This window comes from Salmo trutta, chromosome 25 (genome assembly GCF_901001165.1).
Source record: "Salmo trutta chromosome 25, fSalTru1.1, whole genome shotgun sequence".
Classification (NCBI taxonomy): domain Eukaryota; kingdom Metazoa; phylum Chordata; class Actinopteri; order Salmoniformes; family Salmonidae; genus Salmo; species Salmo trutta.
The window spans coordinates 1,295,478-1,311,378 of record NC_042981.1 but is presented as its reverse complement, the minus strand read 5'-3'; the positions used below and the strand labels follow the sequence as shown (position 1 = coordinate 1,311,378).

General features: G+C 43.9%; 1 protein-coding gene across 1 annotated transcript in view; it reads left to right on the top strand.

Annotated features, from left to right (window-relative positions):
- gfra4a (GDNF family receptor alpha 4a) overlaps window positions 1–8,515 on the top strand; it is a 302,557-nt gene extending 294,042 nt beyond the window's left edge. The window contains exon 7 of the mRNA XM_029712536.1: window positions 8,154–8,515. Coding sequence (XP_029568396.1) covers window positions 8,154–8,309 — 156 coding nt within the window. The 3' untranslated portion in view covers window positions 8,310–8,515. The remainder of the gene's footprint in view (window positions 1–8,153) is intronic.
- Window positions 8,516–15,901: the final 7,386 nt, after the last annotated feature.

Sequence of the window (15,901 nt, the reverse complement as noted above, 5' to 3'; positions counted from 1 at the left end):
TAGCATCAAGGTAGACATCATGCGAAACTACAAATCCCAGCATGCTCCTGGACGTCCTCTCTAGCTCACCTTTGCTAACAGGTATCAATTTAAAACTGGTCAGTCAGTGTCCCAGCTGGGTGAGTGAATAGACTCGTTAAGGTGATGGTGAGTGAATAGACTCGTTAAGGTGATGGTGAGTGAATAGACTCATTAAGGTGATGGTGAGTGAATAGACTCGTTAAGGTGATGGTGAGTGAATAGACTCATTAAGGTGATGGTGAGTGAATAGACTCGTTAAGGTGATGGTGAGTGAATAGACTCATTAAGGTGATGGTGAGTCAATAGACTCGTTAAGGTGATGGTGAGTGAATAGACTCGTTAAGGTGATGGTAAGTGAATAGACTCATTAAGGTGATGGTCAATAGACTCATTAAGGTGATGGTCTATAGACTCATTAAGGTGATGGTGAGTAAATAGACTCGTTAAGGTGATGGTGAGTAAATAGACTCGTTAAGGTGGAGGTGAGTAAATAGACTCATTAAGGTGATGGTGAGTGAATAGACTCGTTAAGGTGATGGTGAGTGAATAGACTCGTTAAGGTGGAGGTGAGTAAATAGACTCATTAAGGTGATGGTCAATAGACTCATTAAGGTGATGGTGAGTGAATAGACTTGTTAAGGTGATGGTGAGTAAATAGACTCGTTAAGGTGATGGTGAGTGAATAGACTCGTTAAGGTGATGGTGAGTAAATAGACTCGTTAAGGTGATGGTGAGTGAATAGACTCATTAAGGTGATGGTGGGTGAATAGACTCATTAAGGTGATGGTGAGTTAATAGACTCATTAAGGTGATGGTCAGTCAATAGACTCATTAAGGTGATGGTCAGTCAATAGACTCATTAAGGTGATGGTCAGTCAGTGTCCCAGCTGGGTGAGTGAATAGACTCATTAAGGTGATGGTCAATAGACTCATTAAGGTGATGGTCAATAGACTCATTAAGGTGATGGTGAGTCAATAGACTCATTAAGGTGATGGTGAGTGAATAGACTCATTAAGGTGATGGTCAATAGACTCATTAAGGTGATGGTGAGTCAATAGACTCATTAAGGTGATGGTGAGTGAATAGACTCGTTAAGGTGATGGTCAGTCAGTGAATTACTTGCAGGCTCTAATAGTGCAAAAAAGGTATTAGGTGAACAATGGGTAAGTAAAGAAACAAAACAACAGTAAATATACAGTAGAGAGAGAGGCTATATACAGTAGAGAGGCTATATACAGTAGAGAGGCTATATACAGTAGAGAGAGAGGCTATATACAGTAGAGAGGCTATATACAGTAGAGAGAGAGGCTATATACAGTAGAGGCTATATACAGTAGAGAGAGAGGCTATATACAGTAGAGAGGCTATATACAGTAGAGAGGTTATATACAGTAGCGAGGCTATATACAGTAGAGAGGCTATATACAGTAGTGAGGCTATATACAGTAGAGAGGCTATATACAGTAGCGAGGCTATATACAGTAGAGAGGCTATATACAGTAGAGAGGCTATATACAGTAGAGAGGCTATATACAGTAGAGAGAGAGGCTATATACAGTAGAGAGGCTACATACAGTAGCCTCTCTACTAGAATGGTCCAAACACACCAAGACAGTCATGAAGAGGGCACGACAAAGCCTATTCCCCCTCAGGAAACTAAAAAGATTTGTCATGGGTCCTGAGATCCTCAAAAGTCAGAGGGTAGTGTGAATGGCCCAGTACATCACTGGGGTCAAGCTTCCTGCCATCCAGTTGGCGGGTAGCAGATAGCCCGGTTAGCCAATAGCCCGGTTAGCCAATGCAGATAGCCCGGTTAGCCAATGAGCGGGAGCAGTGGTTGGTCCGGCCAATTGAGGTAGTATGTACTCACAATGCAAATAGTCTAGGTAGCCATTTGATTACCTGTTCAGGAGTCTTATGGCTTGGGGTTAAAAACTGTTGAGAAACCTTTTTGTCCTGGACTTGGCACTCTGGTACCGCTTGCCATGCGGTAGTAGAGAGAACAGTCTATGACTGGGGTGGCTGGGGTCTTTGACAATTTTTAGGGCCTTCCTCTGATACCGCCTAGTGTAGAGGTCCTGGATGGCAGGCAGCTTAGCCCCAGTGATGTACTGGGCCGTACGCACTACCCTCTGTAGTGCCTTGCGATCAGAGGCTGAGCAATTGCCGTACCAGGCAGTGATGTAACCAGTCAGGATGCTCTCGATGTTGCAGCTGTAGAAACTTTTGAGGATCTCAGGACCCATGCCAAATCTTTTTAGTTTCCTGAGGGGGAATAGGCTTTGTCGTGCCCTCTTCACGACTGTCTTGGTGTGTTTGGACCATTCTAGTTTGTTGTTGATGTGAACACCAAGGAACTTGAAGCTCTCAACCTGCTACACTACAGCCTCGTCGATTAGAATGGGGGCGTACTCGGTCCTCCTTTTCCTGTAGCCCACAATCATCTCCTTAGTCTTGGTTACGTTAAAGGATAGGTTGTTATTCTGGCACCACACTGCCAGGTCTCTGACCTCCTCCCTATAGGCTGCCTCGTTGTCGGTGATTCGGCCTACCACTGTTGTGTCGTCTGCAAACTTAATGATGGTGTTGGAGTCGTGCCTGGCCATGCAGTCGTGGGTGAACAGGGAGTACAGGAGGGGGCTGAGCACACACCCCTGAGGGGCTCCAGTGTTGCGGATCAGCGTGGCACATGTGTTGTTACCTACCCTCACCACCTGGGGGCGGCCCGTCAAGAAGTCAAGGATCCAGTTGCAGAAGGAGGTGTTTAGTCCCAGGGTCCTTAGCTTAGTGATGAGCTTTGAGGGCACTATGGTGTTGAACGCTGAGCTGTAGTCAATGAATAGCATTCTCACATAGGTGTTCCTTTTGTCCAGGTGGGAAAGGGCAGTGTGGAGTGCAATAGAGATTGCATCATCTCTGGATCTGTTTGGGCGGTATGCAAATTGGAGTGGGTCTAGGGTTTCTGGGATAATGGTGTTGATGTGAGCCATTACCAGCCTTTCAAAGCATTTCATGGCTACGGACGTGAGTGCTACGGGTCTGTAATCATTTAGGCAGGTTGCCTTTGTGTTCTTGGGCACAGGGACTATGGTGGTCTGCTTGAAACATGTTGGTATTACAGACTCAATCAGGGACATGTTGAAAATGTCAGTGAAGACACCTGCCAGTTGGTCAGCACAGCGGCCCGGTGTTTATCAGCTGTCCTGTGTTTATCAGCTGTCCTGCGTTTATCAGCTGTCCTGCGTTTATCAGCTGTGCTGTGTTTATCAGCTGTCCTGTGTTTATCAGCTGTGCTGTGTTTATCAGCTGTGCTGTGTTTATCAGCTGTCCTACGTTTATCAGCTGTCCTGCGTTTATCAGCTGTCCTGCGTTTATCAGCTGTCCTGCGTTTATCAGCTGCCCTGCGTTTATCAGCTGTCCTGTGTTTATCAGCTGTCCTGCGTTTATCAGCTGTCCTGCGTTTATCAGCTGTCCTGCGTTTATCAGCTGTCCTGCGTTTATCAGCTGTCCCGTGAAACTAGTTCATCAGACTACTAAAAAACCTGTGCTCTCGGTCTAGGGTCCTAGGCCTGCGTCGTGTCTTTGGCTATGCCGGATTAAGTGATATGACATGCTATTCTATAAAATCCTTTCTCTGTAATTAATATTATCTGATTGAACTAATCATGTAAATGTAATTAACTAGAAATTCGGGGCACCACGAAAGAGTGTTTATAGAGCTGTTATCTTCCGAATAAACTCTTAAATACCTGGTAATCTTTTACCAAAATAGCAGTCAATATTTAATCGTCACCTTATTTCAGTCTCATCTGAACATCGTAGAATTCTTGGTTATCTTCACGAACCCTGGCTAACAAGTTGAATCAGCAATACAAACTTTGGTTTAATTATTTATTTACTAAATACCTAACTAATCACACAGAATTACATATACACAGAATGGATCATACATTGATGACTAATTATGTCCTACAAGAAAACGTCCCTGGGGGACGGAACCTGTATGACGGCTGGTTACACAAAGAGAGGGATTGGCTGAATGATAGCGCTGGAGGACTGAAGAACAAAGGGAGAAGCTATGCTATTGTAAATACAGAATCTTATGCATTCTAAATAACCGGCCATTTGGAAAAGGAAAATGCAATAAATATTTACTCTGAGCTGCGCTTCAATACGTTGGTTGTAAATGGAAGGCCGTGTTGCCCAACAGAGATCTTCCTTGTCCTTTGAAGAGTGTCTCTGGTGGTAAACTGGATACGTTGTAGTATCGTCGTTGTGTGTTAGACTGGATACGTCGTACTGTCCTTTCCTAGCCCACGTTTACAGCGGCCGCTGCTAACTCAACGGCTAGGAGGTATCACTTCTGGAGTGAATAAGAGTTCAAAGTTCATACCAAGTTGCCATACTTTAAGCTAGTGCTATATTCTGACTGGTAGAGTCGAAATTCATCCTTTCAGCATGTTGATCGTCATTTTCACGTTGAAATTCGATGCTAATTTTCGTTAGGTTATTATCTGAGCCCTTTCAACGTGGGGGACCGTCGTCCTCTCGTCCTCGGAACACAAAGTTACATTTTCGTCAAAGGTTTTATATAGGAGGGGAGAGAAGGGCGTGTTTCATAGTTTATAACCAATGTCTCTTCACATGGGCGGGGCTACTGAGTGAGCAGAGCTTTAACCTTATGAAAACCCAATTCTCTCATTTGGAAGCTAAAATTACATTTCATCTTTTCACAAATAGTTTCATATTTAAACATTTAAATTGCACAACAATTCCATGTGAATCTGATAACTAGAATGTGTCGACTTTCCAAGATACAGTTTATATCGTCCTGTCATTAGTAAGAATGTCTCAGACGCCAACTGATCTGGCTGTCACGGTTGTCGTCGGTGAAGGAGGACCAAAACGCAGCAGGTACGTGTATGCTCATTTTGAGATTTATTAACTTCCAAAAATGAACGTACAAAAATAACAAACAAACGAAACCACGAACAACAAAACAGTCTGGCAAAGCCTAAGCTCAACACAGAACAATCACCCACAAATACCAAACACAAACACACCCTACTATATGGGACTCTCAATCAAAGGCAGATAGACAACACCTGCCTTCAACTGAGAGTCCCAACCCCAATTAACAAAACATAGACATACACCCACTAGACTCCACATAGAAATACCTAAACATAAACCAAAACCCGGAATTACTAATCAAACCCCCTTTTAACAAAACACACCAGCCTGAACCACATAAAACAAATAACCTCTGCCACGTCCTGACCAAACTACAAAACAATTACCCTTATACTGGCCAGGACGTGACACTGGCATCATATTCATTAAGTACCAACGAATATTCTCCACTGGTTGGATTACTGAAATATGGTTCCTTTCCCCCCACCTTTTGATGTTCCCAGACTCTATATGCTTAACAAAGGCTATTCAAGAGTCCTTCTGTAGAGTCAAGAGAGAGGAAAGGGAGAAAGGTATTTATGGGGGGGGTCATAAACCTCACCCACAGGCCAACATCATGACACCTGCCTAACGAGTCCATAACCTGAAGACGTGTCCTTACGATTAAGCAGAAAGGTGTTGTCTGAGGTACTCTGAGGGAGGCAGCTTACTCTCCTACAACTTCTTACCTCTGACTGGCAGCGTTGGCCGTCTGGCCCAGACAACTCCAGCACTGTTTGGTTCTTCAGTTGTTTGTTGTTGAGGTTTTTGCCAGATCCCACTCGCAAAGGAGGAGTTTTGTCAACTCAAGGATTTTTCCCAGGTTGAATAAAGTTTAACCTGTTAGGGCTAGGGGGCAGTATTTACACGGCCGGATAAAAAACTTTACGATTTAATCTGGTTACTACTCCTGCCCAGTAACTACAATATGCATATAATTATTGGCTTTGGATAGAAAACACCCTAAAGTTTCTAAAACTGTTTGAATGGTGTCTGTGAGTATAACAGAACTCATATGGCAGGCAAAAACCTGAGAAGATTCTGAACAGGAAGTTCTTGTTAATCTTGGCTCTTTTTATTGAAGACTGAGGATCTTTGCTGTAATGTGACACTTCCTATGGCTCCCATAGGCTCTCAGAACCCGGGAAAAAGCTGAACGATATAGAGGCAGCCCCAGGCTGAAGCACATTATCGCGTTTGGAAAGTGGCCGATCAGAGGGCCGTCAGACTAAGGCTCGTGCACGAGGGGATCCCATGCTTTTACTTTCTCTCTCGTTGAATGTAAACAGGCTTTGCCGGTCGGAATATTATCGCTTTTTTAAGAGAAAAGTGGCATAAAAATCGATTTTAAACAGCGGTTGACATGTTTCGAAGTACGGTAATGGAATATTTAGAATTTTTTTGTCACGAAATGTGCCATGCTCGTAACCCTTATTTACCCTTTCGGAAAGTGTCTTGAACGCACGAACAAAACGCCGCTATTTGGATATAACAATGGATTATTTGGGACCAAACCAACATTTGTTATTGAAGTAGAAGTCCTGGGAGTGCATTCTGACGAAGACAGCAAAGGTAATAACATTTTTCTTATAGTAAATCTGACTTTGGTGAATGCTAAACTTGCTGGGTGTCTAAATAGCTAGCCCTGTGATGCCGGGCTATCTACTTAGAATATTGCAAAATGTGCTTTCACCGAAAAGCTATTTTAAAATCGGACATATCGAGTGCATAGAGGAGTTCTGTATCTATAATTCTTAAAATAATTGTTATGCTTTTTGTGAACGTTTATTGTGAGTAATTTAGTAAATTCACCGGAAGTGTTCGGTGGGAATGCTAGTCACATGCTAGTCACCTGCTAATGTAAAAAGCTGGTTTTTGATATAAATATGAACTTGATTGAACAGACATGCATGTATTGTATAACATAATGTCCTAAGATTGTCATCTGATGAAGATCATCAAAGGTTAGTGCTGCATTTAGCTGTGGTTTGGGTTTATGTGACATTATATGCTAGCTTGAAAAATGGGTGTCTGATTATTTCTGGCTGGGTATTCTGCTGACATAATCTAATGTTTTGCTTTCGTTGTAAAGCCTTTTTGAAATCGGACAGTGTGGTTAGATTAACGAGAGTCTTGTCTTTAAAATGCTGTAAAATAGTCATATGTTTGAGAAATTGAAGTAATAGCATTTCTAAGGTATTTGAATAACGCGCCACGGGATTCAACTGGCTGTTGAGTAGGTGGGACGCCCAGAGAGGTTAAATAAATACAGAGTTTAAATAATAAAGTCCATCCCAGTCTCCATGAACTCTAAACGCCTGTCAACCCCACACGGCACCTGGAAGTCACAATATGAAGCCACGCCCTTCCTTTTATCAACTCCCAACAGGAAATTGCCTCAGACGCTTTGGAATAGGACAGTACACAGCAAGCAGACAGTCATATGCGCAACAACTAAACATACTAAACATACTAAACATACAAACTCAACAGGTCTATCTTTATCCTGGCATGTACAGTAAATGCATTACCAACAGGAAATAGCTGGTGATGTCCGGACAACTTGCAGAGTACAGGAAATAGCCGGTGACAACTTGCAGAGTAGTGCTGTCTTTTTGTTCAAACATTTCCCTTCCCTTCTTCCCCAGATGAATGAAATACATGTTAAATAGCTATTTGTCACGTCCTGACCAGTAATAGGGGTTTATTTGTTATTGTAGTTTGGTCAGGAAGTGGCAGAGGGTATTTGTTTTATGTGGTTCGGGGTGGTGGTTTGTTTAGTAGGGTATTTGATTTATGTATTCCGGGTGTTTTTGGGCACTGTTATATGTTACTGTATTTCTATGTTCTGTCTAGTCTTTTGTATTTCTATGTTTTGTTAATTGGGGATGGACTCTCAATTGGAGGCAGGTGTTTTCTAGTTGCCTCTGATTGAGAGTCCTATATACAGGTATGTGTTTGTTGAGTGCTTGGTGGGAGATTGTTCTGTGTATAGCCTTGTGCCGTACCAGCCTGTGAATAGTCGTTGTGTTTTTGTTGTGTACGTGTTTATTTTGTTCTCCTTCTTGTCCGATTATAATAAAGAAGATGAGTGCACATTTCCCCGCTGCATTTTGGTCTGTATCCGACGACAACCGTTACACTATTTCCTAACAGTCGGTTGTGTCTCCACATGCAGGTGAATGAGAACGATAGACTGTGGGGTGATGATGGTGAAGACTCCACCCTGCTGTCTCCAGGGCTGTTGGACCATGGAACTCCTCCCCTTCACCTGTCTACAGTGGGCTGGACCCTTCCACTGGGCCTCTCCCTGCTGCTGCTCGGATACCAGTAGACCCTGGTCTGGGCCTGACCTAGCCCTGGGGCTCCATAGACTTCACTTCAGACTGACTTACCTAGGGGTGGAGAGAGTGAGAGTGACAGAGAGAGAGATGTAAATGAAGAGGAAGGGATTTTCCATCTCTCCTGCTTACTCCACCCTTCAAACCAGTCTTCTCTCCTCCTTACTCCTCCCTTCAAACCATCTTCTCTCCTCCTTACTCCTCCCTTCAAACCAGTCTTCTCTCCTCCTCCCTTCAAACCAGTCTTCTCTCCTCCTCCCTTCAAACCACTCGTCTCTCCTCCTCCCTTCAAACCACTCTTCTCTCCTCCTTACTCCTCCTTTCAAACCAGTCTTCTCTCCTCCTTACTCCTCCCTTCAAACCAGTCTTCTCTCCTCCTCCCTTCAAACCACTCGTCTCTCCTCCTTACTCCTCCCTTCAAACCAGTCTCCTCTCCTCTCGTCCTCCCTTCAAACCACTCGTCTCTCCTCCTTACTCCTCATCTCTTTTGGTGACGTCACAGTGGAACTGTCACATATAGTCCCTCTCTGTCCTCTAGGTCACCAGACTGCTGGTTATTACACACACCTGTCACCAACGTCACGTGCACCAGCACTTATTGACACTCACCTGGACTCCATCACCTCCTTGATTACCTGCCCTATATATGTCACTCCCTTTGGTTCCTTCCCCAGGAGTCATTGTTTCTGTTTCAGTTTCATGTCTGTGTGCTGTTAGTGTTTCTTGTTTTGGATGATGTTCCATTTATTTATTAAATAATCCACTCCCTGTGCTTGCTCCCGACTCTCAGCGCACATCGTTACAGGAACCACCTCATCTCTTTTGGTGACGTCACAGTGGAACCACCTCATCTCTTTTGGTGACCTCACAGTGGAACCACCTCATCTCTTTTGGTGACGTCACAGTGGAACCACCTCATCTCTTTTGGTGACGTCACAGTGGAACCACCTCATCTCTTTTGGTGACGTCACAGTGGAACCACCTCATCTCTTTTGGTGACGTCACAGTGGAACCACCTCATCTCTTTTGGTGACGTCACAGTGGAACCACCTCATCTCTTTTGGTGATGTCACAGTGGAACCACCTCATCTCTTTTGGTGACGTCACAGTGGAACCACCTCATCTCTTTTGGTGACGTCACAGTGGAACCACCTCATCTCTTTTGGTGACGTCACAGTGGAACCACCTCATCTCTTTTGGTGACGTCACAGTGGAACCACCTCATGTCTTTTGGTGATGTCACAGTGGAACCACCTCATCTCTTTTGGTGAGGTCACAGTGGAACCACCTCATCTCTTTTGGTGATGTCACAGTGGAACCACCTCATCTCTTTTGGTGACGTCACAGTGGAACCACCTCATCTCTTTTGGTGACGTCACAGTGGAACCACCTCATCTCTTTTGGTGACGTCACAGTGGAACCACCTCATCTCTTTTGGTGACGTCACAGTGGAACCACCTCATCTCTTTTGGTGACGTCACAGTGGAACCACCTCATCTCTTTTGGTGACGTCACAGTGGAACCACCTCATCTCTTTTGGTGACGTCACAGTGGAACCACCTCATCTCTTTTGGTGACGTCACAGTGGAACCACCTCATCTCTTTTGGTGATGTCACAGTGGAACCACCTCATCTCTTTTGGTGACGTCACAGTGGAACCACCTCATCTCTTTTGGTGACGTCACAGTGGAACCACCTCATCTCTTTTGGTGATGTCACAGTGGAACCACCTCATCTCTTTTGGTGAGGTCACAGTGGAACCACCTCATCTCTTTTGGTGATGTCACAGTGGAACCACCTCATCTCTTTTGGTGATGTCACAGTGGAACCACCTCATCTCTTTTGGTGATGTCACAGTGGAACCACATCATCTCTTTTGGTGACGTCACAGTGGAACCACCTCATCTCTTTTGGTGATGTCACAGTGGAACTACATCATCTCTTTTGGTGACGTCACAGTGGAACCACCTCATCTCTTTTGGTGATGTCACAGTGGAACCACCTCATCTCTTTTGGTGATGTCACAGTGGAACCACCTCATCTCTTTTGGTGATGTCACAGTGGAACCACCTCATCTCTTTTGGTGACGTCACAGTGGAACCACCTCATCTCTTTTGGTGATGTCACAGTGGAACCACATCATCTCTTTTGGTGACGTCACAGTGGAACCACATCATCTCTTTTGGTGACGTCACAGTGGAACCACATCATCTCTTTTGGTGATGTCACAGTGGAACCACCTCATCTCTTTTGGTGATGTCACAGTGGAACCACATCATCTCTTTTGGTGATGTCACAGTGGAACCACCTCATCTCTTTTGGTGATGTCACAGTGCCCCTGGAAAGGAAGAGAGGGTACTAATGTGCCAGAAGGAATTCTGGTATCCCCATTTTCTCTACGATCCTGAGATTCTACCCCTCCATATATATATATATATATATACACAGACAGACAGACAGGCAGACAGACAGACAGACAGACAGACAGACAGACAGACAGACAGACAGACAGACAGACAGACAGACAGACAGACAGACAGGTTCAACTCTACCTATCCTACAGTATGTACAGTATATGTAAGCCTCAGGACTGGTTGTTGAAGTTGTTTTTAAAAGTGTACAGAGAACAGAAAGAGGAGCTGTTTTCTCTAGAACACTCGGATCAGCTGAACTCTGTGTCAGAATGGACCGACTGGGTTCTAACCGGCTCCAGAACATTCCTCCATCATGTGATATATTAACGTTCTGAAGACTCCTCCTCCTCCAACACCAAGTGTCCTGATAGACACAGCATCACAACAGAGAATTAGACTGCTTCTCAAATGGCACACTATTCCCTATACATAGTGTACTACTGCTGTTATATAGGGAATAGGGCCCTGGTCAACAGTAGTGCACTATATAGGGAATAGGGTCCTGGTCAACAGTAGTGTTCTATATAGGGAATAGGGCCCTGGTCTAATGTAGTGCGCTATATAGGGAATAGGGCCCTGGTCAACAGTAGTGTTCTATATAGGGAATAGGGCCCTGGTCAACAGTAGTGTACTATATAGGGAATAGGGCCCTGGTCTAATGTAGTGCACTACATAGGGAATAGGGCCCTGGTCAACAGTAGTGCACTATATAGGGAATAGGGCTCTGGTCAACAGTAGTGTACTATATAGGGAATAGGGCCCTGGTCAACAGTAGTGTACTATATAGGGAATAGGGCCCTGGTCTAATGTAGTGCACTATATAGGGAATAGGGTCCTGGTCTAATGTAGTGCACTATATAGGGAATAGGGCCCTGGTCAACAGTAGTGTACTATATAGGGAATAGGGCCCTGGTCTAATGTAGTGCACTATATAGGGAATAGGGCTCTGGTCAACAGTAGTGTACTATATAGGGAATAGGGCCCTGGTCTAATGTAGTGCTCTATATAGGGAATAGGGCCCTGGTCAACAGTAGTGCTCTATATAGGGAATAGGGCCCTGGTCAACAGTAGTGTACTATATAGGGAATAGGGCCCTGGTCTAATGTAGTGCACTATATAGGGAATAGGGTCCTGGTCTAATGTAGTGCACTATATAGGGAATAGGGCCCTGGTCTAATGTAGTGCACTATATAGGGAATAGGGTCCTGGTCTAATGTAGTGCACTACATAGGGAATAGGGCTCTGGTCAAAAGTAGTGCACTATATAGGGAATAGAGTCCTGGTCTAATGTAGTGTACTATATAGGGAATAGGGCCCTGGTCAACAGTAGTGTACTATATAGGGAATAGGGCCCTGGTCTAATGTAGTGCACTACATAGGGAATAGGGCCCTGGTCAACAGTAGTGTACTATATAGGGAATAGGGCTCTGGTCAACAGTAATGTTCTATATAGGGAATAGGGCCCTGGTCAACAGTAGTGTTCTATATAGGGAATAGGGCTCTAGTCAACAGTAGTGCACTATATAGGGAATAGGGCTCTGGTCTATAGTAGTGCACTATATAGGGAATAGGGCCCTGGTCTATAGTAGTCCACTATATAGGGAATAGGGCTCTAGTCAACAGTAGTGCACTATATAGGGAATAGGGCTCTGGTCTATAGTAGTGTACTATATAGGGAATAGGGCTCTGGTCAACAGTAGTGCTCTATATAGGGAATAGGGCTCTGGTCTATAGTAGTGCACTATATAGGGAATAGGGCTCTGGTCAACAGTAGTGCACTATATAGGGAATAGGGCTCTAGTCAACAGTAGTGCACTATATAGGGAATAGGGCCCTGGTCAACAGTAGTGCACTATATAGGGAATAGGGCCCTGGTCTACAGTAGTGCACTATATAGGGAATAGGGCCCTGGTCTAATGTAGTGCACTATATAGGGAATAGGGCCCTGGTCTATAGTAGTGCACTATATAGGGAATAGGGCTCTGGTCTATAGTAGTGCACTATATAGGGCTCTGGTCTATAGTAGTGCACTATATAGGGAATAGGGCTCTGGTCTATAGTAGTGCACTATATAGGGAATAGGGCTCTGGTCTATAGTAGTACCACTATATAGGGAATAGGGCCCTGGTCTATAGTAGTGTACTATATAGGGAATAGGGCCCTGGTCTATAGTAGTGCACTATATAGGGAATAGGGCCCTGGTCAACAGTAGTGCGCTATATAGGGAATAGGGCTCTGGTCAACAGTAGTGCACTATATAGGGAATAGGGCTCTGGTCTATAGTAGTGTACTATATAGGGAATAGGGCTCTGGTCAACAGTAGTGCTCTATATAGGGAATAGGGCTCTAGGCAACAGTAGTCCACTATATAGGGAATAGGGCTCTGGTCTATAGTAGTGTACTATATAGGGAATAGGGCTCTGGTCAACAGTAGTGCTCTATATAGGGAATAGGGCTCTAGGCAACAGTAGTCCACTATATAGGGAATAGGGCCCTGGTCTATAGTAGTGCACTATATAGGGAATAGGGCCCTGGTCTATAGTAGTGTACTATATAGGGAATAGGGCTCTGGTCTATAGTAGTGTACTATATAGGGAATAGGGCTCTGGTCAACAGTAGTGCTCTATATAGGGAATAGGGCTCTAGGCAACAGTAGTCCACTATATAGGGAATAGGGCCCTGGTCAACAGTAGTGCTCTATATAGGGAATAGGGCTCTAGGCAACAGTAGTCCACTATATAGGGAATAGGGCTCTAGGCAACAGTAGTCCACTATATAGGGAATAGGGCTCTGGTCTATAGTAGTACCACTATATAGGGAATAGGGCCCTGGTCTATAGTAGTGCACTATATAGGGAATAGGGCCCTGGTCTATAGTAGTACCACTATATAGGGAATAGGGCTCTGGTCTAATGTAGTGCACTATATAGGGAATAGGGCTCTGGTCTATAGTAGTGTACTATATAGGGAATAGGGCCCTGGTCTATAGTAGTGCACTATATAGGGAATAGGGCTCTGGTCTATAGTAGTGTACAATATAGGGAATAGGGCTCTGGTCTATAGTAGTGCACTATATAGGGAATAGGGCTCTGGTCTATAGTAGTACACTATATAGGGAATAGGGCCCTGGTCTATAGTAGTGCACTATATAGGGAATAGGGCTCTGGTCTATAGTAGTCACAGTTTAATCCCTTTGTTACCAGCTACACTAAATCACAGTTTAATCCCTTTGTTACCAGCTACACTAAGTCACAGTTTAATCCCTTCGTTACCAGCTACACTAAGTCACAGTTTAATCCCTTCGTTACCAGCTACACTAAGTCACAGTTTAATCCCTTTGTTACCAGCTACACTAAATCACAGTTTAATCCCTTCGTTACCAGCTACACTAAGTCACAGTTTAATCCCTTCGTTACCAGCTACACTAAGTCACAGTTTAATCCCTTCGTTACCAGCTACACTAAGTCACAGTTTAATCCCTTCGTTACCAGCTACACTAAGTCACAGTTTAATCCCTTCGTTACCAGCTACACTAAATCACAGTTTACTCCCTTCGTTACCAGCTACACTAAGTCACAGTTTAATCCCTTCGTTACCAGCTACACTAAGTCACAGTTTAATCCCTTCGTTACCAGCTACACTAAGTCACAGTTTAATCCCTTTGATACCAGCTACACTAAGTCACAGTTTAATCCCTTCGTTACCAGCTACACTAAGTCACAGTTTCATCCCTTCGTTACCAGCTACACTAAGTCACAGTTTAATCCCTTTGTTACCAGCTACACTAAGTCACAGTTTAATCCCTTCGTTACCAGCTACACTAAGTCACAGTTTAATCCCTTCGTTACCAGCTACACTAAGTCACAGTTTAATCCCTTCGTTACCAGCTACACTAAGTCACAGTTTAATCCCTTGGTTACCAGCTACACTAAGTCACAGTTTAATCCCTTTGTTACCAGCTACACTAAGTCACAGTTTAATCCCTTTGTTACCAGCTACACTAAGTCACAGTTTAATCCCTTTGTTACCAGCTACACTAAGTCACAGTTTAATCCCTTTGTTACCAGCTACACTAAGTCACAGTTTAATCCCTTTGTTACCAGCTACACTAAGTCACAGTTTAATCCCTTTGTTACCAGCTACACTAAGTCATAGTTTAATCCCTTTGTTACCAGCTACACTAAGTCACAGTTTAATCCCTTCGTTACCAGCTACACTAAGTCACAGTTTAATCCCTTTGATACCAGCTACACTAAGTCACAGTTTAATCCCTTCGTTACCAGCTACACTAAGTCACAGTTTAATCCCTTCGTTACCAGCTACACTAAGTCACAGTTTAATCCCTTTGTTACCAGCTACACTAAGTCACAGTTTAATCCCTTCGTTACCAGCTACACTAAGTCACAGTTTAATCCCTTCGTTACCAGCTACACTAAGTCACAGTTTAATCCCTTCGTTACCAGCTACACTAAGTCACAGTTTAATCCCTTCGTTACCAGCTACACTAAGTCACAGTTTAATCCCTTCGTTACCAGCTACACTAAGTCACAGTTTAATCCCTTCGTTACCAGCTACACTAAGTCACAGTTTAATCCCTTTGTTACCAGCTACACTAAGTCACAGTTTAATCCCTTTGTTACCAGCTACACTAAGTCACAGTTTAATCCCTTCGTTACCAGCTACACTAAGTCACAGTTTAATCCCTTCGTTACCAGCTACACTAAGTCACAGTTTAATCCCTTCGTTACCAGCTACACTAAGTCACAGTTTAATCCCTTCGTTACCAGCTACACTAAGTCACAGTTTAATCCCTTTGTTACCAGCTACACTAAGTCACAGTTTAATCCCTTCGTTACCAGCTACACTAAGTCACAGTTTAATCCCTTCGTTACCAGCTACACTAAGTCACAGTTTAATCCCTTTGTTACCAGCTACACTAAGTCACAGTTTAATCCCTTCGTTACCAGCTACACTAAGTCACAGTTTAATCCCTTCGTTACCAGCTACACTAAGTCACAGTTTAATCCCTTCGTTACCAGCTACACTAAGTCACAGTTTAATCCCTTCGTTACCAGCTACACTAAGTCACAGTTTAATCCCTTCGTTACCAGCTACACTAAGTCACAGTTTAATCCCTTCGTTACCAGCTACACTAAGTCACAGTTTAATCCC